Here is a 26,560-nt window from a genome sequence, read left to right on the forward strand (position 1 = left end):
GCCTGTGTTGGAATTCAACAGACACTGGAATGGAATGGCTGCCATACATGTTGAGATGCTGATTTAAATTTTTGTGGAGTGGTCTCTTATTTTTTTCCAGAGATATATATATATATATATATATATATATATATATATATATATATATATATATATATATATATATATATATGTATATATACATATTGTTACGGCTGGGGAAATTCGCAAACCACCATTCAGGGCCCGTAGGTGAGATAACGCTAAGTACATGTGTAGTTAGCCCCAAACCCGTTGTTTAGAGGGAATTTATGTGATTCATTCGGGTTGCGACGCTTTGAGATTGCCGTTTTTCTGTTCTATCTTTATTTTGAACCGCCATAACCATCAAACCACCACCAAAAACCCTCCACCACCCTCACCTCTCATTCTACGGCCATTCCCGCACCACCTGTGAACACTGAGCGTCGGGCTGTCTTGGGCTCGTTCAAGCGATACGCACCGAGCCGCGAGTGCAAATAGCGGCCTTTCCGAGGGAGAATTCGGATCAAGAATGCTACACGCCCACTTCTGATCCGTCCAATCAGCAAACGTGGAGCGGCTTGGCCCCGCCTCCAGGCGCGTCCGTGTGAAATCGAAATATGCAAATACTAGGATCAGGGGAGGTTCACGCCCACTTTTCCTCCGTTCAATTGGCGAGCGTGGCTCCGCCCCCGAGGTCATTCTGATTCAGAAATTTGCATATTGTTTCTCCTGCCAGCCTAGAAAACGCCGAGCGCAAGGCGAATCGTGGCAGAGAGTTTTGGTAAGAGAGTCATTGGGCGGAGTGTGACAGTGGCGGAGTGTGGCAGAGAGTGGAGTCGGGTGGCGAAGGCACCGAGTTGGGTTCTGCAGTCGGCTGAGGAGAATTGGGGGAAGAGGCCAAGGAGCTCGGGTCCGAGGCGAGAAGGACGGCGGTCGGCGACGAGGTCGCGGTGGGAGATCGCTCGTCGCGGGACCTAAGCAAGCCAGCCATTCTCCCTCCCCCAGAGCATCAACAATTCCCCTTTTTCCCCCGCGCTGAGATAGTGCGAAAAGGGGGCCCCGTTCCCACCCCACTCCAAACGTCGTGCCAACGAAACCCGCGAAGGAGCCTGGAGTCGGGGCACAGCCACGCGGCCACGTCTGCGTCTCGTCCGCCAACGCATCACGAGGACGCGGGTTGGACCCACCGGTCTCGCGGACCTGGCCGCTCCTTCAGGTCCCGCACACATATTGGCCTACAGGCCCGTCCTGCCCCCTTGTCTATGAGGGTGGCTTCTTTCCTTTGCTTTTGAGTAAATGTGTGTTGGGGCCGTGTCTTGTAAAGTAGAATAGTGTAAGTGTTGCCGTGTGTGCGCATATTCGGTTGTAACTCTGCATCGTCGTTTCTTTTGTTTTACTGATATGGGTGCATTTTGACTGTTTGGCTGTATGTGTGCTTTCCGTGTGCCGCGTAATAAATGTGCATTGTGTGAACTGTTTTCCCATTTCGCTTCATCTTTTCTTTATTGACCCTCCATCCTGCTTCACGTAAAAGGGTTCGTAGTGGGCTTAAAACGCCCGATAATTAATCGTAACCGTTGAGGCCGATGATAACACCGCTCGGTTATCCCGATAGCACGGAACGGACCGCTTAAGCGTTTTGTGTCCGGAGTTGGCCTGCGGCGAGGTACGATCGCCCGGTCGACCATCCGCGCAGGTACTTAGGTAGATTGAATTTGGCGAGCAACCCTATCCTGCGGGGGTGGGCAATTGGCACAGTCGTGGTGGGGTTAAACCCCCACCCGTGACTAGCTCCCGGCGATGTTCCGAGAGGGTCACGACGGAATTGCCCGTCCGGTGGGCGAGGCGGCCGCCATTCGAGTCGAGCGGCCGATCGCACGCCGGCGGGCGCGAATTCGCAACAATATATATATATATATATATATATATACATATATATATATATATATATATATATATATATATATATATATATATATATATATATATATATATACATATATATATATATATATATATACATATATATATATATATATATATATATATATATATATATATATATATATATATATATATATATATATATATATATATATATATTGTTGCGGATTTGCGCCCGCCGGCGTGTGAGCGGCCACGTAACTCGAATCGCGGCACGTCGCCCACCGGACGGACAATCCCGTCGTGACCGTCTCGGACTAACGCCGGGAACTAGTCACGGGTGGGCCTTTCGGCCTCACCACAATCGTGCCAATCGGCCCCCCGCGTGGGATAGGGTTGCTCGCCAAATTCGACCTACCTAAGTACCCACACGGAGGGTAGACCGGGCGATCGCACCTCGCCGCAGGTCGACTTCGGACACGGGCCACTTTAAGCGACCCGTTCCGTACTATCGGGATAACCGAGCGGTGTTATCGTCAACCTCGACGGTTCGATTATTTATTGGGCGTATTTAGCCCACGACCAACCCTTTACGTGAAGTAAGATGGAGATTCAATAAAGGAAAAGACGAAGCGAAACGGGAAAAACAGTTCAACATAAAGCACATTTATTCCGCGGCAAACGGAAAGCACACATATACAATTATACACCAAAAGCAAATGTAAAAGTGACACGGCAATTCTGCACAAAAAGCAAATGTAAAAGTGATACGACAATTCTGCACAAAAAGCAAATGTAAAAGAGAAACACAATGCAGATCTACTACCGACTACCGAGCACACGGCAACACTTATACAGTTTTACTTCACAGACAGCGCCGACAACACATATACTCAAAGCAAAAGAAAAAGGGACCACCCTCAACGATGAGGGGGGCAGACGGGCCTGGGGCCGAGACCGCGTCAAGCCTACCCGTCTGGTGATGAGCCGCAAGATGGCGGCGGCGCCCCGACTCCGTGGGCCTCGCTGGCACTGCCTGGAAATGGGGTGGGAACGGGGCCCCCTTCTCACACTATCTCAGCGCGGGGGGAAACAGGAGGGGGTTGTTGATGCTCGGGGGAATGAGGATATCTCGCTGGCTCGGGTCCCGCGACGAGCGTCTCCACCGCGACCTCGGTCGCGTTACCGGCCTCCCCTCTCCGCAGCTCCCCGACTCTGACACGAGCGCCCTCTCGACTGCCTTCGCCGCCGCCACCTCTCCAACTCTCCCACTCTCCACTCTTCTCAGCTCCGTCCAACTGCTTTCTCTGACTCTTCTCTTCTCAACTCTCCTTGACTGACTCAACTACTCTTTCGGCGAGCGAACGCGGCCCTTTATAGCCCCCGGGGCTTCGCTCCTTCACCCCTTCACCTCTGGCTGGCTCCCCATTGGACAGAGGAAAAGTGGGCATGAATGATTTTTGATCCGTGAATCTGCATATAGCGATTATACTCCGACGCACCTGGAGGCGGGGCCAAATCGCCCCACGCTCGCCGATAGGACGGAACAGAAGTGGGCGTGAATCGTTTTTGATCCGATTTCTTCGGAAAGGCTGGTGTTTTTGCACCCACTGCTCGGTGCGCGCCCTGTGCGAGTCCAGGATCGGTGTCCACAAGCGGCGCGGGAATGGCGGTGATGCGATGGTTGCGAGAGCGAGATGTGACGGCAAGGGTCGTGGCTGTTGTTGTGAAGCGGCGTTGCGGTTGGTGGTTGTTGTGTGATGGCTGTTGAGACGTGGTTGCTGGTGGTTGTGGTGGTAGTAATGGCGGCTGGTCCAAAATAAAGATAGTAAAAGAAAAACGGCTATCTAAAAGGGTCGCAGCCCGAATGAATGACATTTATTCCCTCTAAACAACGGGTTTGGACTAACTACACATACTTACAGAGATATCTCACCTAAGGGACCTGAATGGTAGTTTGCGAATTTCGTCAACCACAACAATATATAGATATATACATTTATTTATATATATATATATATATATATATATATATATATATATATACATATATATACATATATATATATATATATATATATAAATATATACATATATATATATATATATATATATATATATATATATATATATATATATATATATATATATATATATATATATATATATATATATATATATATATATATACTTATGCAGAGTGAAACAGAGAGGACTCAATATTTTTAATATGCCGTAACTTTTTCCTCATTGTCTTGTCTTTTCCCAGTTTATTTTCTGTCATTTTATTGAATATGCTGTAACATTTATAATTTGTGGTTCTTTTTTAATTGAAAAGTTTTTTTTATAATTCGTGTGTCAATGACAAATTATTCTTTTATTTTCCACACAATATTAAGCCAGTTTTATGTCATTCTGATGTCAAATATAAAAAGTCACAACAATAACAAATATATTTTCCTTTCTGTTTCACCCTGTATATACCCAGAAGGCTAGGACAAAAGTGACATCAATAATTTCTGAACTCAAACTTTTTATGATTATTGTTTTACTTTGGTCTGATGCACACAGTATCACTTCATTCAGCTGCATTGTTTGTGATCATATTTCCTTTTGATGTTTTTATTTTTCTCTATCCACCCTGCTGGTAAATAGACACTTTGATGTGATTTGGCTTTAATGTGTACCAAATGCATTGCAATGATGTCATGTGTGCTGCACTGTCCTAACCTGATTTGCCCATGTGCTTTGCAGGATCTGTATGTCAAGTTTAAGGGTCCATCGTTTGATGTACAAGTCGGACTGCATGAACTTTTGGGGCACGGAAGTGGAAAGCTTCTGAGTGAGGTGTGTTTGCAACATGTAGTTCATGTTTGTAAATAAGATGTTTTTGGTTATGAAAGGCATGTTTGTTTTTTTGTTTGTTTTGTTTTTAATAGTGCATATGCAAGTTGTGTTTCATGTTCATGCCTTATAGGTATAACTTTTGAACAAACTCACTTGTCATATACAATTTCATGATATTGTGTAAACATGTATGGATAAGTTAATTTTATTATTCATTATTGAAACACAAATGGGTAAAGTGCAATTGTTGCATGTATTTATTTCGTATCATCAGAAATGTACAGCATGAACTGTATTTATAACATCAAGAAGATAACAAAAATTGCATTCCAGGCTTTGCTGGCCTTGTTTGCTGGCATTGAAAGGCTCCTTTGGTACCCATGTTGTGCCAAGGATTCAGAAATGTTGGTTGGATGATGCCAATCTACTTGTTTGCCGTTGCCCTGGCATTTGTTTCATGGAACTTCCATTTGTTTTCGTAGTTGAAGTAATGGACTTGGAGATTTCTGAGCCTGGAGCACTCAAGTGTCTTAAAATTGGCTCATGGCTGGCTGCATCTGCTTTTAGCGCTGCAGTGAAAGAACCATCCATTACTTTGACTGATTGCCAGCATTTTGTCACAAAGGTTCCTCAGATATTTTGTGACATCATGTTGCTTTGCATTGCATTAGATGGGAAAGAGTTATGTACTTAGTGTTTTGCCTTGTCAGGGTTTGTTTATTAATGGGACAGTCTGGATGATAACATGATAACACGACAACCATTTTCACACCAAAAATGCCGGCATTGCCCAAAGCATTGGGTTTAGGTCCGATTCACATCAAAGCGATGCCAGCAAGTTGGTGGGAAAACGCCAGCATTTTGCTGGAAGCTGGTGCAATGTGAATTGGGGCCGATGAAAGATATATATTTCCTTCCATTCCTGCAATGTTAAAGTACTCTTAAAATTTTTCAAGGGACTCGATAAATCAATGATTTCAATATGCCCTGATGTCAACCACCCTGTTGAATTAAAATACCATTAATTTGATTCGGCTCAGCCTTGATTTTTTTTTTGACCTATCACTTCTACAAAATACCGTAGCACATTGCAAATTTTCCCGATTAAAATGATTTCCACTTAAAACCATGCGTCCATTCCTTTTTGCTGCTTTGCTGTACATTTAAATGGCCGAAAGTCCACTTGGTGGTTAGCCAGTCGCAATGACAAAGCACATATAAAAAAACCTTAAACCTTTTAATGAGCATTCTAGGATGATGCATTCAATCCACTCTAGGATGATGACCTTCATCAAACAGTTGAGGGTTGTTTGACATACTCGACATGCTTGTCAAGTGCAAGTTGGTGAGAGTAAGCAGTCATGGGAATCAAACCCACACCAGGCAGTGGAGTATTAAACAAGTCATTAACCACTCGTCCATAACAGCCAGCTCCAATATCGGACAACACAAAATTAAGATTTATTCAGCTCCAAAATCATGCTAATGGACTGGATGGATATGGAGATCAAGTCATTATGGAGGATGTTAATGGATAGCTGAGATGAAGCTCTGTACCACACTTTCCATCTATTGCTCCAGCTTTGCTGAAGAGCTTTCTTCATTTTTGGGTCAGCTTTAGTTTCTTTGTTTGTTCCATTTCTGCTTCTTCCCCAATTTTCATTTACACTTTTATGACAGAGTGTGCACTTGTGTCGATCTTGTTACCTCTGCCACCGAAGGTGAAGGAGGTTATGCTTTCACCCCATTCTGTCTGTTGTCTGTGTGCAGGATATCTCAAAAAGTTGTGGACGGATCTGGATGAAATTTTGTGGACAGGTTCGGTGTGTGACAAGGACGAACTGATCAGATTTTGGTGAAGATCCAGATCCGGATCCGACTACTAGAATTTTTAAAGTGATTCTTCACCATTGGGAGATTGGGCTAAACCGATATATAGCACGATATCTCAAAATGTTGTGGACAGATTCAGATAAAACTTGGTGGACAGGTTGGGAGTGTGGCAAGGATGAATTGATTCGATTTTAGTGAAGATCTGAATCCAAATCTGGATACGAGAATTATTTAATTTTAAAAGTGATTCTTCATCATTGAGAGATTGGGCCAAAAACAATATATAGCACGATATTTCAAAAATGTATTGGGCCAATATGTTCTCGTGGATTAGGCATTGCGTGGCGGAGGTATGCGCTCTACCGACTGCCTTATTAGTTCTTCTTGTTGTTGCTGTGCCGACTAATACATACAAAACACACACATATATATATATATATATATATATATATATATATATATATATATATATATATATATATATATATATATACATATATATATATATATATATATTTATATATTTATATATTTATATATATATACACAAGATTGGGACGGTTGGGATTACACATTTTTAAAGAAGAAGAGGGCGCTTACAACCAAAAGTAAAATATACCATCAAAGATGGGGAATCTCCCGCCATTGAAAAATAATTGAGATCAGATAAGCGTTTTTCCATTAATTACAAAAAAACATTTTTTCAAGATGGCTGCCCCAGCCGGCCATCTTGGATCCGGCCATGCCCAAAATCAATAGGGTTCTTCCTTTTCAGGTGGTACATGTGTGACCCAAATTTAAAATCGATATGGCGAACAGTTTATGAGTTATCGCACTCACAGCTATAAATGTTGACGCCAAGCCAGCCAGCCGGATTGGCGCCCCAGTCGGCCATCTTGGATCCGGCCATGCCCCAAATCAATAGGGTTCTTCCTTTTCAGGTGGTACATGTGTTACCCAAATTTCAAATCGATATGGCGAACAGTTTATGAGTTATCGCACTCACAGCTATAAATGTTGACGCCCAGCCGGACGGACAGACGGACGGACGACCGCCCCAGTCGGCCATTTTGGATCCGGCCACGCCCCAAATCAATAGGGTTCTTCCTTTTCAGGTGCTACATGTGTTACCCAAATTTCAAATTGATATGGCGAACAGTTTACGAGTTATCGCACTCACAGCTATAAATGTTGACGCCCAGCCAGCCGGACGGACGGACAGACAGCCGGACGGACCACCCGGGTGACAACAATATCCCCCTTCCGCCACGCGGTGGGGGATAAAAACTAGATTGACTGCTAATTTGAGCTAAAAAGCAAGAGCAGACCCAGTCCCGGGCAACATTTCGCCGGCTTCGCAGCCAGCTTCATCAGGCACAATAGACCCCTAATGAATGCCTAATGAAGCCAGCTGCGAAGCCTGCTTCTATAAAGCAGTGATGTTCAAAAGTGATGTGCTACCGCGGCGCATGCTCCCATACCTGACCTGACCTGACCTGTCCATAGAGGCCAGCTTTGTGAAGGGAATATGATATTGTTGATTGATGAACACTGACCCCCATCTTGGACATAAAGCCTTGCAGATCTTTCAGTCACTTTTGGATTTACAGTGACATCCCAAACCAGTTTTCTGCTTGCTTTGCTACTGAGTTTGGATGGGTGACCTAATCTGGGTAGAGTGTGGGTGGTATGATATGTTTTCCACTACTTGATGATGGATTTCATCATACTCAAAAGAATAATGAGTGACTTTGAAATCTTTTCATAACCCTCTCCCAAATGGTGCTTCTCCAACACTTTATGTCTGACTTCTTTGGATAGCTCCTTGGTGTTTATGTTTTCCTTGCTGGTTGATCAAGTGAGTTGTACCTTAAAACTCTTTATTCAAGTGGGGGAGCTTAATTTTTAAGTTAAACCACTGATTACATTCAGGTGAAACCTATTACACTTATTTTGTAACCTTTCAAACAAATACTTTGCTCCTGAAGTGATTTTGGGTTAATTCGGCAAAGGTTTTGAATAATTATGTAATTGATAATCATCTGATTTTCTTTGTTAATCTAACGTATTCACATTTTATCTGCATTTAAATTTTTTTTTTTTTTTAGCTTTCTCACTTTTGGAGTAGTTTGTGATGATTCTACATATTAAGTTTGATTTGAAATTGTCACGAAATAAGATCAGGTGGCATCAAAATGTGGAAACTTTGGAGGGGGGGGGGGGTGAATACTTTTGCAGGCCACTGTATGTGCTGCACTATTTGAAATTTGGATCATCTACACTTTGCTTTGTGAAATCCTCCAGTTCTGATTGACAATGCAAAAACAGAATAAAGCAACACTATAGATTTTGGTCACGTTGACTACATCATGACAATGAGCTATGATTGAATAAGGCTGTAATCTATGAACATCAAAATTTCATGACAAGGGAGTAATATTTAACTGTGAACATCTGTAATACATGTCGGGAACACAAGTAATTCTGCTGAGAGAAATCGATACTTAAAAAGCTTTAATTACCCATTAATCATGTAACTAAACATGGTTTTGAGAAAAATGAAACGATAATTCATTTTGTAATTTATTACTATTTGTATTTATAAAAATGAATTATAAACCAGCCATTTATACCTAAATATAAGTTTTCTCCTATCCAATTTGATTTTCCATTAAAGTATACATGTTACACATTCAAAATCACTGATCATTCTTTTTTAACAAGTGTGGTCATAAATGTACTATAATTCCTTATTTGGGTATGTTTGTTTCTGGCATCCAACTGGATCTTGAAGAGTACCCTAATACGAATTGTTTAAGACCAAATGCTGAGTTTTCACAAAAAGTGGTGACAAAAGTGAGATGTATCAATTTGGTCATCCTTCTCTGTGGTAAACCATCATGAAGATTCATGTTTGAAGCTGCAGCAAAAATTAACCCTGGAGTACACCACATTAATGATGGGTCAAATGGCCTCTTTTGCTTGTTTGCTCCTCAGTCTTATGTTGTCTTTTTCTGTGATTTTCAGATGTAAACACACATACATACAGTCAATTTCCTTGCGAGTCGGGTGGGGGTAGAGGGGGTTGTGCCCATGACCTGATTTTGGGTACACCTTAGTGGAGGATAAATAGGATTCTGAGGCAGCCATTAAAATGAATGGGAGAAAAGGGAAAAACTTTCTGACTCAAGCTCCAAAATAGGAGACTGATTTTCTCCCCCTCCCATACAAGCAAATGTAAAAATGAAACTCATTTCCTCCCCCTCCCATACAAGCAAATGTAAAATTGAGACTTACTGATTAAAGCACTTCTTCCCTTTCATATTTTCATTCCACTCAGAGCGAACCAACGAATATTTGTCCATGTTCTACTTTGGGGAATAACTTAATTTTCCTATTACATTCATCACCATCTAGTATATTCACAAAGATTACTTTGGAACTTGGTTCTTGTTTTAAAAGTCTTTGTTGAGCAGAAATGAAATGATAAACTTCTCTTAATGCTCTTTAAAATTTAACTCAAACATGAATACATTACATACATTCTGTAAGCTGAGTGCAGCTGAAAGCAGGAAGCTTGGGAAAAATTTCCAGAATTACTGAGCCATTGAAAAACAGGAAAGAGAACAATGAGACAACTCCAGGCAAAGATCCAACTGACTTCCTCCAACATGGTTTATAAGCCAGGCATTTATCTTCTGTTTAGCGGTTTTTCATTTTTCTCATCTTGACCCAATGGTAAATGACTGAGATATGAACTATCTTTCATCTGACGAAGAAGATAACCCATCACAATATTGGTAAGTTTGTGTGTGTGTGTGTGTGTGTGTGTGTGTGTGTGTGTGTGTGTGTGTGTGTGTGTGTGTGTGTGTGTGTGTGTGTTGTAAAGTCTGGCTTCCTCTTAGAATGATGGTGAAGCAATTGATTATTAATTAAATCATGATACGACTAATATATATATATATTTTTTCTAACAGGTTGTCCGCAATAAGAACATCATTGATAGCTGATGTTGAAAATGAGTTTTTATCCCCCGCCAACCAACGAAGTTGGCGGGGGATACAGAAATGGGTTCCGTCCGTCCGTCACATTTAGTTTCCGGAGCTTAACTACAAATCCCCTCAAGATATATTTACGAAATTTGGTACACATATCAAGCAAGTGGTGAACTGGTGCCTTTTGATATTTTCTAATTGATAGGTCACATGGTTTGGTAGCCATGTTGGATTCAAGAAAAATATTAAATAATGTTTTCTCTGGAATCACATAACCTAACGAAGCGAAAATTTGCAACTATCATCTTCCATCATGTCTGCATACATAGTAAAAATTATGACGTCACAAGTCACATGGTTTGGTGGCCATCTTGGATAGAAAAACACACCGCATCCGATTAACACTAAACTTCACACACTTATTCCACTGGAGGATTGGAGGCATAATGTAAATTTATGATGTCATAGATCACGTGGTTCGTCAGCCATTTTGGATTGAAAATTAATAAATTTAAAAAATCTTCTTCTCCAAAACGGCTGGACTGATTGAGGCAAAATTTCACATACACTTTCCCCAAGACATCCTTTCAGAAGTTTGTTAATTTCTAATTGATAGGTCACATGGTTTGGCGGCCATATTGAATTTACCCTAAAACCTTCAAACATCTTCTGCAGAATGGCTGGTCAGATCAAGGGGAAACTTCACATACATATTGCACACGCGTTGGGAATATAAGTTTGTTAATCCTCATTTACTATGGCGGGGGATATCGAAGACTTTGTCTTCAACGGATACTAGTTTTTCATTGTTTTTCACCAGAAGTGTTTTTAAAACGTCTTGTTATATTTGCTTTGCTTTCAATTATTTAACTCTTAATTATATAAAAAATAATAAAGGAAGTACAAAGGAGGGGAGGGGGGTGGGTAGGTGCGCTCTCCCAACGACCCACCACCCCCCTCATCCCACCCCACCCCTCCCCGTGTGTGTGTGGGGAAGGGTGGGGGTGGAATGAGGGGGGTGGTGGGTCAAAGGTGGGGCGCACAGGGGGTGGGGCTTTGTGGATGTGACTTGTGTGGGTGGTTGGGACTTGTGTGGCTGGAGCTTGTGTGGGTGGGTGGAGCTTGTGTGGATGGGGTTTGTGTGGGGGGAGCTTGTGTGGGTGGGTGGAGCTTGTGTGTGGAGCTTGTGTGGATGGGTGGGGCTTGTGTGGGTGGAGCTTGTGTGGATGGGGTTTGTGTGGATGGAGCAATTTTTTAAAAATTAAATAAACATGTGTGTGGGGAACTAATTAAGTAATCACTAATTATGTGGATATGATGGATGTGGATGTGGCTTGTGTGGGTGGAGCTTGTGTGGGTGGGGCTTGTGTGGATGTAGCTTTTGTGGGTGGGGCTTGTGTGGGTGGTTGCGTGGGTGGGGCTTATGTGGGCGTCGTCAAAAAGGGGCGGAGTTAAAAAGGGGTGGAGTCAAAAATTTTTTTCGATTTATCTTTATCTTTTGTAATTCCTGTGAATAAAATGAACCTAAAATCTCTTTCCCCTTTAAATCACATAATTTGTAATTCCAAGGGTTTTTTTTTTATCAATTTATCTTTGTCTTTTGTAATTCCTGTAAATAAAATGAACCTAAAATCTCTTCCCCTTCTAAATCATATACCTTTTAAGTCCAAGGAACTGTATCTATTACATCAACGACTTTAAAAAGTTCATTTGTCCATCGCTTAGTATAACCTTTTTCAAAATGAGATTTCCACCTGTATATTCTTACAATATCACCAACTTTGAACTTAGGCTTTCTGACATTAATCTCTTTTTCATATTCTAATTTTGTAAATGTTTCTGATGGTTTAGTATTCATTGAGGTGTGAATCGTATCATTATACTTATCTACAATATCCTGAATTAAAGATGACCATTGTTGAGAACCGAGTTGAGTGAATTTTTTATATAGTCTCTCTTTTAAAGTTTGATTGAATCGCTCAATAACAACCGCTTTTCCTTCATTAAAGCTGCTGTATAATAAATATAATGTTGTTATTTTTAAAGAAAATTCATAAATGTTTTGTTGTAGAACTCTACCCTCATCAGTCCACAATTTTTTAGGTTTTCACTTACTTTTATTTAATATCTGTTGGAAGGCAAACATGAGTGTATTCCTGGTTTTGTTTTTCAAAGGGACAACCCATACATATCTACTCAAATCAATAACGGTTAAAGCATACTTGTACCCCTTATCATAATTGAGTTCAATCAAATCAGCAGACCAGATATAATCAACTTCCTTGGAATAAACCTTCCTTCTATGAAACGTTGTGATTATTGGTCTATGTAATTCATCAGCTAATTGCTCTTCAATCTTAATGACATCATTAGAGCCTATAAGTTGTTTGAATTTCCAAGCCCAACTTTCAATTTAGCACTGATCATCTTCTTCATGATGAACCTATCAACTTTTTCTCTCAAGGTTGGATTTTGTATTTGAGACAAATTCTACATTTCTCTATTGGCTTCATGTTTTTCTTCCAACGTTGTGCTATTTCCATAATCAATATCGTGCCTCATGCACACTTCATCAACCCTCTTGATAGGTTTGCTCCACGGTTTAGGATTGTCAGCCTCATCTAATCTTTTATTCATGTTTGTTCCTGAACCACAGAAAGAATACTCTGGTAGATGTAATTCCCCTGGTATTCCAGTAGTCGTAAATTTACTTCCTGATAAAAACTTTTGTATATCTCCCCCACGTTTGTGTTTGGAGATAAATTTACTCTTTTTAGAGCCACACACCGAACATATGCCTTTTTGTATAACCCTGTTATTTTTACTTTTAAAATACGAGATATTTTTGTATTAGTTTTCTTTTTACATTTGAGTCAACTCATTTATTTATGAGAAAAATTCCAACAGAGTGCGAAAACCTTTTTTAGTTTCCAACATGCACATTTGAATCTTAATTTTTAAAACATAAAGAATCCTTAGAAATGTCTTCACTCTCTCCTTCATTTATTTAAGAAAAAAAAAATGTCAATCACACCAACATCATCAATAATATAATCTTTTCCTTCTTTCTCTTCTTTATCTCCACTTTCTCATTTATATCTTCTCCCTGAAACCGATGTTAATAGTCTTGATGCAAATATTTATAATAGACTTGCTAATTCTTTGTTTTCCTCCTCGGTGCGTTGAGATTGATTTATTTTCTGAAATACCTTCAATCTTTTTAAATCTCACTGGTTTCCATATTTTTATATTTATTTATTCTCTCCTTCTCCTCCTCTCTTTCCTCCTCTCTTCTCTCTTTCCTCCTTCTCTCTCTTCTCCCTTGCCTCCTTCTCTCTTCTCCCTTGCCTCCTTCTCTCTCTTCTCCCTTTCCTCCTTCTCTCTCTTCTCCCCTGCTTCCTTCTCGCTCTTCTCTATTTCCTCCTTCTCTCTTGTCAGTTTCTTCAACTCCTTCCTCATCCCTTACTGTCCTTGAATCACTTACACCCCATAGAATATTATACATATATTCATCAGGATTTCTTGCTATTCCTGTATCCAAAATATTTTTTTTTACAACAGGAAACCAATAAAATTTATTCTGAATTTCTAAAAGAGCCTTGTGTTTTCTTAACTTTAAAAAAATTTCATTATTTAATATTTTAATTAAATCCAAAGTTGTTGGTTTATTAACATCAGTATAAAGCCAATCTTTTATTGAAAATACCTCATTCTTATTAAACATATTTATTAAAATACTGAATACCCTTTTCTTGAAGGTATGCTTGGACACAGAAATGATAATTTTCTTGAAGCCTTCTTGCTGTCATTTATGTATTGGAAATATATGACACATTAACATAATGACAGGAAATAGTTACGAATCTGGAAACCATGCACACTCAACATTCAGGTCCCAAAGTTAGTTATGTCGATAAGTATGTGTACAGTTAGAATCCATCCCCTTCTGTCTAATTGGAATTAATGTGTGCGCTACTGGTTATTTTTTTTATAGTTAGGATTTTTACATTTTAAACTACAACAACAACAACATCGCTCCTTCGCTCCTGCCACCATCGGCCTTCCTCACGCGCATGCGTGCTGAGCGCAGATGGGGGAGGGGCTTCCATCGCTTCGGCTCGAAGCTCCGCTCCAAAAAAGGGCATGGAATGTTTTCCTCTGCTCAATGAGCCAAGGGCGAGCATCGCACGTGTGCTCCAGCCAATGGGAGGCGAGCGTGCCAAGAAAAGAAATCGCTCGGACCTGAAGGGAAAAAGAAAGAGGAGAGGACGGAGACCGGGTGAACATGGCGACGGCAGAGTGGTGGTCGACGAGGGTTCTGCGGGATCACGTCGATTGTGGTCTACGGTCCTTTGTGTTGGCTCACCGTGGTGGTGGTGACTGAACAGTGCGGCGGCCGAGCAACCAGGGACGAGGGCCGTCGACTTCGGGTCGTGGGTTCGAGTCCCACCAGTGGCTTCGAAGTCGGTGGAACCGCACGAAGCGGGAAGGTCCAAGACAGGCTCTTACCTCCAGCTCACCTTCCCTCCAAGCTGGGGGTATCAATAAAGGCCGCGGCCACCGTGTGTGTGTGTGTGTGTGTGTGTGTGTGTGTGTGTGTGTGTGTGTGTGTGTGTGTGTGTGTGTGTGTGTGTGTGTGTGTCCGTGGGCCCCGTCTGTTAAGTAGAGCTGTTTGAGTGTTTTCTTTTCATTGTAAATTACATTTCTTTTATTCGGTTTAACTCTGCTCTTTTTGTGCTTCCCCTGCCCCATTGTAAATAAATACCCCTTTTGTTAAATGTTCCAGCTCGTTTCTGTGCTTCTTTCATTGGCTTAGCACGGTGCGTGTTGAGAAATGGCAAGGCAGTAAAGTGTTCATTTGGACCGACAGGCCTTGGTAACCTCCGCTCGGGTTACACACGGTTCGGGCACTGTAATGGCTCGTCCCGCTCGAGGTCTGTCGAGGGTGTGAATTCCCCTGTAGCTTTACCTCGTGGGTAATTAGTTATATTGAAGTTTGGCAATTAACCCTACCCCACGCGGTCGAATTATTGGCGATTCATGGTCCTGTAAGACCCTTGCCTTGTGGACTTATCCGACGGTCACGACCTAAATTCTGGGTGTTCGGTGGAGACGACTCTACTGCTCCACCTCGCGGTCATGCTTGCCACCGAGACCCAGACCCGCAACAATATATATATATATATATATATATATATATATATATTTATATATATATATATATATATATATATATATATATATATATATATATATATATATATATATATACATATATATGCATATATATATATATATGCATATATATATATGTATATATATATATATATATATATGTATATATATATGTATATATATATATGTATATATATATATATATATATATTGTTGTGTACATTTGTGTATTTATATTCTTCAACACTAAACAGTGGCTCACTTCAATTTCATTTTTAATTCTTACAGGATGAAAACAGAAAACTCAATTTTGACCCAGATGTTGCTCTAAACCCAGATACTGGAAAGAAGGTAAGGCAGCTTTAAAGTTTTGTATTTAATAGGTACTTTATTATTGCAGGAAAAATACGTTTTTGTGTTGGGGTTGGGGGGGGGGGTTTGTGTAGCCTTGCTTTTCACCTCAGTCTTGATTGTCATTTATCTTGATGTCCCATCAGATATCATGATAGTGCAATATACTTTGACAGGCAGGATGAGAGCCAGCTTTCCTGCCTGTTGGTATTTACTTTTATACAGAACAGATTACCCAGCATCACCAAAGTTGCTTTGGCAAAATGAATGGATTATAATCTCTGGCACTGCTGACTTTTCAGTATCTCAAGCATCTCTTATATTTGTAGTAGAACACAACAAGCAGCATGCTTACTGCTAAGTTCAAAGGAAAATATGTGAAACCGATGTTGATTCAGGTTGTTTGGGTTTATCTGCTAATATATATATATATATATATATATATATATATATATATATATATATATATATATATATATATATATATATATATATATATATATATATATATATATATATATATATATATATATATATATATACAGGGGGCTGCAAAAGTTGGTATACAGTAATGAAAAACAAAACGTGCGCACAAAACGTATCTTATTGATTATACAAGCATATCAATAATAACATACCAATAATAAACATCAATAATAAACATATTAATCCCTCAAATGTTCAAACTGTTTGCCCTGGTATTGATTATAATACTACTATAATACTGGTAATACTGGTATAATCCTTACTGTATAACTACTTTTGCAGCCCCCTGTATGTATATGTATGTATATATATATATATATATATATATATATATATATATATATTTTATATATTTTATATATTTTATATATTTTATATATATATTTTATATATATATATATATATATATATATATATATATATATATATATATATATATATATATATTCAAATTGCCGATGAGAGAGCGAGTGGAAGACATGTTTAGAAGGCGAGAAGCGTTGAGTTGAATGTGTGTTATGAAAGGGGTATAACATTGTTTATTTACAGTTCCTTATACCTTGTATTGAGCTCAAGACATTGCTTGCAATCAAAACAAAGGTAGTACACACATTAATTTCTTGCCAACTGTCAAGAGTTTGATGGATTATTTTAAAGACGATGCTTAACTACCAGCTTATTTATCTTCCTCTTGTGGTATCTGTTTTAGCAAATGCTGCAGACAATGCAGTGGAAAGATTGTTTTCATTTCCGGTAGTTGACTCGTACTTTTATGAATGCGAGTACATCTTTTCCTTTCCTTGCATTGCAGCACCCGGCTGCTGGGTTGAATCATTTATGGAGTCGCATCAATGCCACCGATTTTTGTTGTTGCTTTTTTGGCAGGAATTTGAGAATTTGACCAGAGCAGCTCCATACATTGATACATTGGCTTGCACTTTTCAAGAGGTGCTGGATATTCTGTAATGTGTAAAAGCTGGCTCCCATCCTGCCCCCACCAAAAGGGTATTTTACCGTTTTGACATTGACACTCTGCCTGAAAAACACCAGCATAACAGTTTATCGTTTGGTTGGAAATTAAACCCAGACTAGCTTTCTAAATTTTGAGTCTGCTCTCGGAGCTATCCTGTCAGTGCCATATCTTTTCCTCCCCAACATTATATTAGGTACAGTTTGATCTACCTTCCAGATATTCTTGTAAAGTTTGAGCATGTGAAAGTGAGGGGGAGGAAATGCTGCATTTTGCAACAGAAATTGCCAAAAGAGATTGGTGGAAGTGAAAACAAATATAATTTAATGCACCCTTCTCAGGACAGCTTTCAATGTTGTTTCTTCAAAGTTTTTTTTAAAGGATGTAAGTGCAGATAATGTTCTAGCTTTTGAAAGAGGAAGGAGGCTACTACTCTGCACTATGATGTAAAACAATTCCCAGGATGTTGTCTCTCTTCCAGGTTACAAGCTGGTACAAAGCTGGAGAAACGTATGATGGAAAATTCAGCTCTGTCGCATCGACCTATGAGGAGTGTCGTGCTGAGAGCGTTGGTCTCTATCTCTGTCTCAACACCGACGTCCTCAGGTTGGGTAACTTCTTGTGCCACATGCACACTTAATCATACTCCATCTTTGTTACCTCTGCCACCGAAGGTGGATGGAGGTTATGTTTCACTGCCCTTGTGAAGGCTACAATAGTTATAGGCCTCAGGCTCCAGTCCTTAAGCTTCAAGCCTCTGGTGTCAGCCAATGGGCCAGTGCAATTGTAATTTTTCCGAGTTATATAACCGTGATGTATTTAGAAGTTCTGCGGGTCCTTACTATTATTTCTGACTATTTTATCTTAAACGACTCAGTCAGAGACCACCAGAGGCACAAATAGGCTACTCGATCGTGGTCACTTGAGAGTTGCAATTCCACGTGGTTTCCGCATACTGTATATCACAGGATTGTGAGTTGGATAGGTGACCGTGATACGCTATGACATGTAGGAGTCATGATGTTGCTGTTTCGATTGCGGTTTCTGTGAACTTGGTAATAGGAGGGGAAAGAGTTAAGTATTCCGCTCTTTCAATGAGGTAATGAAGAAATATGCAATGATCGACGTGGGAATGCTCTTTTGCTTTTATGAGCGGGAGGAATAGGGGAGAGGAGGAAAGAGATTTGGGGTTTGGAGGAGAGCAAAGATGGAACAGAGTTGGGAGGCGGAGTCTGAGGCTTTGTGGGGGTGGGGGAGGGTTTGAGGACTTTCGGTGGGCGGTCGGGGTTGAGTTGTGGTGGGGGGGGGTTGAGTTCTTCTGGGAATGAGGTTTAAAGGCTTAGAGAGGGTAAAGGATTGAAGCCTTAGGGTTGGGGGAGGGAGGGTTTTTTACTTGGGGTTTATGAGGTGGCAGATTGGGGGGGGGGGAGGGGGCGGGTGGTGGGAGGGATTTGAGGACTTGAAGTCACATTCTACATTGCGCAGATATTCCCTAGATCCCTGCTCGTAATTAATATTTGACCTTAACAATGATATTCACACACAATCATGACACAATATGTTTGACTTATTTGGTCAGGTATGTCTGAGCACAAAGAGGTTATGTACTAATGGAGTTTATGTATCAATGTTTATGTACAAAATTACATTTTTGGGGGGTGGGGGGCTGGGGGAAGGAAGGGTGGTCAATTTATATTATGTAACACACATATAATTGTGTACGTATCACATCTTCATGCATGTAACAATGACTTCCCCCACTTCCACTTTAATGTTGGAGAATCTCGATATCCAATGATTTCCCAACCAGAACCAGGGTAAGGGGCTCGAGTCTAACGTCTTAGAGGGAGTTCCTCCACACAAGACACATCTCCAAAGGAACTATCCTAAATATATGCATGAGGCCCTTCCGCTAACCACTTAATTCAGCATATATATATATATATATATATATATATATATATATATATATATATATATATATATATATATATATATACACATATATATATATATACATTCATTTATTTATTAAAACATACCCGAGCACATAAATCAAACGCACTACACAATATGGCACATTTCTGTGCACAATAACTACATTCTCTATATGCTATATAAAATGCACAAGTACACCAGAGCAACTCTTTTCCATGGAGGGGGAGATGGAACCCATTTTAAACAACACAGCAATCCTTGTCCATCTTCTTCCTCCTGTGTAATTGACAGTTGGCCGCCTGAGTTGGCTCGTATCGTTTCTGCGCTGATGAAATGATCAGGTGGACAGTTCGGCCATGGCAGGTATGCTTTCAAGTACCTAATATGGCTGGCTTTATTGCTACAGAGTGGCGTGGATGGTAAATATGTCACCCAAATGGTCTTTGGAGGAGGCTACCCTGGAAGGATGCCTTGTGTTGGATGAATGGTTTGCTTGGTGGACTTGGGATACTAGGATCCTGAGTTCATATCTCACTCAGCTGTTGAATTAATACCAGGTGGGGTTGACTCTGCCTGTCATTCTTCCCAGGTCAGCAAAATGAGTGCCAGCATGCTGGTATCCTGTGTCGGAGTGGTGACCCGTCCAGGATTGTGTCCAATAGCCAAGGAGACTGCTTAGGCAGCACCAACGCTCTGCACAGAGTATGGTCCCAATGGATGGATGGACCCTGGCAGTGGGCTGTGTGCTGTGTATGTTCATGGGATAAGCATCTCAATCATTTTTTACCAATTCATTGTGTACAGTGATGAGGTAAAGCAGAAGTTACACAGAAGTTACTTGCACTACCTGCCACATATAACCCCCCGATTCCCCTGCTACCTTGTGGCCTTCCCACCCTTTCTCTCCTGACCATCTGATATTGTGCCTGCTACTGTTCCTTCTCCTAAATCCTCTGCTATTACCACCTTCTTTCTTCTCTATCCTTCATACTATAAGGTTGTACTACTAGGCCGATTGTCACGACTACTCATGTCAACCCTTTTTCTCCCAGACGTACATGTCAGGCACAGCTTTGTCTTTGTCCTGTGGACTACCTATTCTCTTCTAACTTGGCGGCCACGTTTTTTCCCATTTTCCTCGCACAATTCTGTCATTAATGCTTCTCACGCTGACTCTATCTATACCTTTTTCGTTTTTGTCTATGCAGTATATTGTTACGGCTGTGGAAATTCGCAGAACACCATAAAGGTCCTTAGTTCAGTGAGATCGATAAGTCTGTGTTCAGTTAGATTTCCCCACCGTTGTTTAATGGGATTTATTTGTGTAACAGGGCTGTGATCCTTTGAGATAGTGTTTTTCTTTGACTATCATTATTTTGGACCAACCACATTTTAAGCACCATAACCACCTTCCCCGCTACACCAACTGCCGATCCCCTTCTCCACAAACCAAACCACAACCCTCTGCCGATCCCCTTCTCCACAAACCAAACCACCTGTTTTTTTTTTCCCGCCTGTTTTCCCACGCGCCGATCGGGGAGATCGTTCGTCATTGGTCGGTTCGTGGAAGTGAGGCGCTGGAGATAAGGAACGCCCCCTTTCTCGAAGCTTTCCGCAGCAGCTGGAAGTGGGGGCGGAGCGAAAAACGGGGAGGAGTGAGGCGTTTGAACTGAGGAATATAAGTGCACGCAGGATGCCAGGTCTGGGTCTTCGTGGTGGTTTTCGTCTGTGTGTGTGTGTGTGTGTGTGTGTGTGTGTGTGTGTGTGTGTGTGTGTGTGTGTGTGTGTGTGTGTGTGTGTGTGTGTGTGTGTGTGTGTGTGTGTGTGTGTGTGTCGTGTGCGTTGGTGGTTTCGTCTTGGTCTTCAGAAAGTCTAGGGTTCGGTGGTTCGGGTCGAGTCGTCGGAGCTCGCAGTCTGTGGGGAGTTTGGGCGTGGCACCAGGGACGCGGATGGGAGCCGCCGCTTTGCCAGCTCTGTCGCGCAAGCCTGCGCATCCGTGTGGAGAGCGCCGGAGAGAGCTCGCTGGCCCCGTGGAAGGCCGAGCTCAGCCGCGGCTGTCCTCGCTGCCGTGGGGCACAAACGTCGCGACTCACCCACCATCGCACCACGAGGGTGCAGGTAACCTGCAACGGTCTCGTGGGCCCGTTCGGTCATCCAGGCTCCACGTCATAAAGGTCTACGGACCCTGTCTGGCACCCTCATCTTTGAGGGTGGCCTTTTCCTTTCTTTTGAATGAATGTTGGTGGCGCCGTGTCCTGTAAGTAAAACTGAGTAAGTGACTGTACATTACTAAATAATAGTCGGTCGTAGTGTTTTTGCCTTGCTCGTGTCTCTTTGTCCCCGTCCCGTGCATGATTGCTTTGGCTGTACATACGTGCATACGTGTTAATTGAAATAAATGTGCTTGGTTAAATGTACCCCGTTCGTTGCATCCTCCTTTCTCCCCATTGAAATGCCATCTTGCATTGCGGAATAATAGTTGGGTTGTTAAATACCCGTTAAATAGAATCGGATCCGGCGAGGTCGGGCGATAATACCCGCTCGGTTATCACTGCAGAACGGAACGGACCACTTGAGCGGTTCGTGTCCGAGCCGACCTGTGCCGAGGTACGGTCTCCCGGTAGGCTACCTGCGCAGGTACTTAGGTATATCGATATTCGGCGATTGACCCTATTTTGCGCGGGTAGAAAATTGGCTAGGCCGTGGTGGGGTTGAAGACCCACCCGTGACAGGGTTCCGGCATTGTTCCGGAAGGTCATGACTGAATTGTCCGTCCGGTGGGCGACGCGGCTGCTATTAGGGAAACGCGGTCGATCGCACGCCGGTGGGCGCGAATTCGTAACAATATAATGCCCCTTGTCAGGTTGTTGCCCTCCACTGTTGTTGGTTTTTTTGTGCCTCTAACATCTGTCACTCAGTCCTTCCATGAGCCTCAACTTCCATTATGACAGCTGCTTTTTCTTCCTTATCCGAAGGACTGAATGCTCATCATATCCTCCCCCCCCCCCCCCCCCGCTTGAATTATACCACAATTGTTTATTATAGTTAAATCAGACTCCATCAAGTATCGAACCCAATCTGGAAAACCAAATGATAAATAGGATACCAATTAACTTTGAGTTGAAGCTACACAGCAATAATTATGCCAGAATCTTGTTGCCTTATTTATTACTTACAAAATCGAAGATTTTTCAAGTATATTGGTCAGTCGATTTTGTTATTCTGTCTGTTTGTCTCTCTGCTTGTATGTTAATTACAAAATCGAAGATTTTTCAAGTACTTATCATGGTCAGCAGATTTTGTTATTCTCTGTCTGTCTGTCTGTTTGTCAATCACGTACAGGTCACAATTCTAAGCCGATCTTCATGAAACTTCACCACATGGTAGAGTTTGTCATAAGCAAGAAGCCTTTTGTTTTGAGCTCAAAAGGTCATTTGTCAAAGGTCAACAAATTTGTCAAATTTCTAAAATCATCAATTTTTAACTCAAAAATTGTCATTTTACATCCTATCAACTTAAAATTTGAACAGGATTTGCATAGTCCATCACTGAATTGGGAAAGCCACTATTTTTGAGGTCTAAAGGTCAACTCAAGGTCAAACTTCTAAAATCATCAATTTCAATCTGAAAAATAATCGATTTTCATCAGATTGAACTGAACTTTGAGTAGGATAGTCAATTTTAAGCTTACTGAAATGGACAATTTGATGTATCCACGGCAACCTTTGAAGAGGGGGGTAAATTTTGCAAGTATTGTGCTCTACATGACATCCTTTTCTTGTTTATTTATTTATTTATTTTATTTATTATTATTATTATTATTTACTTATTTATATATTTATTTTATTTATTCAAATCGCCTGGGTTTATAATACAGTACAGTAATATGTGTGGCAGGATTTTCTACAGATGAGAATGAAATTTATCTGCTTTCACTGCACAAGGTGTTCAATAAATGTGATCGGGTTGGCTTTCACATACAAGGATGGAGCTAATGCTGTTTTTGTAACGGTATTTTTTTTTATCATCAAAGTGGCCTTGTTGAATTGGATTTGCTTGTGTTTCAAAGTACTGAGGCTTTTTTTTTTATTTTATCCTTTCAGAGGAAACGAAACGATTAGAACCGCTCCCAATTGATAGCTAGCAGCGGTGTGTGAAAGAGCAGCATTAGGAGATGGCAGTATCATTTAATCTCTTGATAAGCTTGAAATAGAAAGCATTTGTGTGTACTACTATCCACTACGTACGGGCATCTTACAACAGGTGCCAAGAGTGCTTATTGTTTTTATTTTGTTTTAACAAGAACTTTTAACGCGTTTCCTATGGCCCCTCGTTCGGACCTTTATTCGACACATGCATTAACATTTTTGCCACGTATCCTTGAAATCCCATCTCTTGAAGGCAACATCGAGGTGATTTCACAAAGACGTTTTATAACGAGTCGCCGATTTGTAATATTGTTTTCATTGAAGTTAAATCAGCATATGGACTTCTTTTGAAATCCCTCAAAGCAGTGTGTGTCAACAGAGTTCATTGATTTGGTTGTGTATCGAATATTTATCTTTGAGGCTGGCTACTCCTTACTCTGGTAAAAGGAAACCTTTTGGAATGCTGTGGAAATTGCTTGAAAGTTCAAAGGTTTTATTTAATTCTGGTCTCATCTGACGAGCTCAGAGTAGTGATGTTATCCTGTGAGCTCATTTTCCTGGGACATTGCCAGGCTGTTGATGTGAGATTTTGGGGCGATTCTTACTGAAACAAAACAAACAGGGATGATAAGTGCAAAATCAAAATAAAGACCAATTTCTGCACCATATTTCCAATAATGAAGCCAGAGAAATTTCACACACACACACACACACACACACACACACACACACACACACACACACACACACACACACACACACACACACACACACACACACACCTGATTACAATAGCCTCTCCAATCCCTTTGAGAACAGGCAAGGTGAATAAAAAGAGACGAGTAAATTAAGACAAAATCGGAGAACAGCAATCGTGTGCACATTGAGGTTTCCTCGAACTACTGCAGCTATGACATATGGCAGAATGACAATGATATGCAATGTACAACAAATAAATATTTAGTTTGAAACAACAAGCAGAAGAGGAATGAAGGATGGAACAGAATAAAAGGGGAGGAAAATAGAAAACACAGCAGTGAAACTCGGTGTGCATGATGAAAATTCTCTGCAGGTCCTTCCTTGTCTGAGGACGGGAGTGCTCCTTTGACACGTAAATTATTGTTAAATCGCACTTCAGCATTTGCCATACCTTCTCCTTTCCTCTCCCCTCTGCTTCTTCCTTGCCACTATAGACATGATGAGGTTGGTGTGGATGGCCAGAGGCATATAGTTGACAAATAAATGAATAGATACAGGTGGATTGCTGCTTCTCTACACCTGGAGCTCGGTGAACCGTCCCTTTTGCAGGCTGATAATTATCCGTGAGCTCCATCCCACGAGCACGGTGCCAAGTCCCATGAGGATGTTGATTGGACAATTAATTAGCACGAACTCTCCATCTGACAGCCAACATCATCCCATGGTTTTGGAATGGCCGGCAGCATTTAGCTAGGTCCAGGAGTTCCAAGCTTGCTGGCAAAACAAGCTTGGATCTCCTGGACCTAGCTGTCAAAGTACTGCTACAGAGACATAGTTTTCAGCAAACCCATAGAACGCTCAACAGCACACTCAAACCCACCACTGCACGCAGAAGAGTCGAGGTGATATATTAATCATGCAAGCAATCTGAAATGTATCATGCCAGGAAGAAAATAATAGAAGGTAGAAGCCAAGCTGTTTTAGAGACTTCCTGCTGTGCAGACTGAACCGCTACTGGAGCAACTGTTGGGAAGATCATCGAGATGCTAGAGTGAGACTTGCTGTCGTTTTTGCTAAATTTCAATCTGCCATAAAGCCTGCGATTTAACCCGTTATTCCACGATGCATTGAGTCAGCAGCGATTAGGTAGAGAGTTGGCATTGTTCGTTATATTGAAGATGAATTATTTTATTGTTGGTTTATCGACGATTTTCCATTTTCATCATCACCTACAGTGGGGTGAAAAAGTATGAGTCCACTTAAATCGATGCCAAGCTCTCTCAAATCATGATTTCAAACACAAATTTGTCATTATTGAAGATATGTATTGATATTCTTTAATTTATTATCCCCATGCTTTTAAAAAAAAACAATATTGTAATCGGCTTTGTCTGTCTGTCACGCTATCTCCTCCTAAACTGTTGTACAGAAATTCACCAAACTTGGTAGTTATGATCACCATATATCAAGAAGGTGTTGGCGCAGTGGTTAGGGCAGTGGCTTGGGACCCAAAAGGTCCTGAGTTCAAGCCCCGTTGGGACACTGAATTAATATATATGTGTGTGTGTATGTATATATATATATATATATATATATATATATATATATATATATATATATATATATATATATATTTATTTATATATATATATATATATATATATATATATATATATATATATATATATATATATATATATATATATATATATATATATATATATATATATATATGTATATATATAAAAACCAAGTCGAAAACACCAGGGGGTTGACTCAGCCTGCCATCCTTCCGAGGTCGGTGAAACGAGTACCAGTTGTACTGGGCCCGGTGTATGCCCCGGTTAGAATAGGTGTCCCATATCCCTGTGTGTCGTAAGAGGTGACCAGGGTTGCGTCAGGAAGGGCATCCGGCGTAAAAACCTATGCCAAATCATTATGCGGACAACAAAACGAATTTCCATACCGGATCGGTCGAGGCCCGGGTTACCAACGACCGCCACCGGTACCGGTGGTCAGCAGGGTACCAGTGGAAATTGTGCTACTGCTGGGCGAAGGAGGAGAAGGAGACTGGGAAGGCGAGTCCGGAGGCAGTGGGAGAGGGGGGAAGGGTAGAAATGGCATGTGAGAGTTGGAACTCTGAATGTTGGGACGATGACTGGCAAAGGGCGAGAGTTGGCTGATATGATGGAGAGCAGAAAGGTGGACATACTGTGTGTACAAGAGACCAA

The 26,560-nt window shown here is 41.1% G+C and overlaps 1 protein-coding gene across 3 annotated transcripts in view; it reads left to right on the forward strand.

Annotated features, from left to right (window-relative positions):
* DPP3 (dipeptidyl peptidase 3) overlaps positions 1-26,560 on the forward strand; it is a 374,981-nt gene that overhangs the window by 292,307 nt on the left and 56,114 nt on the right. For all 3 annotated transcript variants that reach the window (XM_085887695.1, XM_085887697.1, XM_085887698.1), the window contains exons 12-14: positions 4,642-4,734; positions 16,026-16,088; positions 18,026-18,150. In XM_085887695.1, coding sequence (XP_085743821.1) covers positions 4,642-4,734; positions 16,026-16,088; positions 18,026-18,150 — 281 coding nt within the window. The remainder of the gene's footprint in view (positions 1-4,641; positions 4,735-16,025; positions 16,089-18,025; positions 18,151-26,560) is intronic.

This window comes from Eptatretus burgeri, chromosome 7 (assembly GCF_056783735.1).
Source record: "Eptatretus burgeri isolate ZD-2024b chromosome 7, Ebu_testis_v1, whole genome shotgun sequence".
Lineage (NCBI taxonomy): Eukaryota > Metazoa > Chordata > Myxini > Myxiniformes > Myxinidae > Eptatretus > Eptatretus burgeri.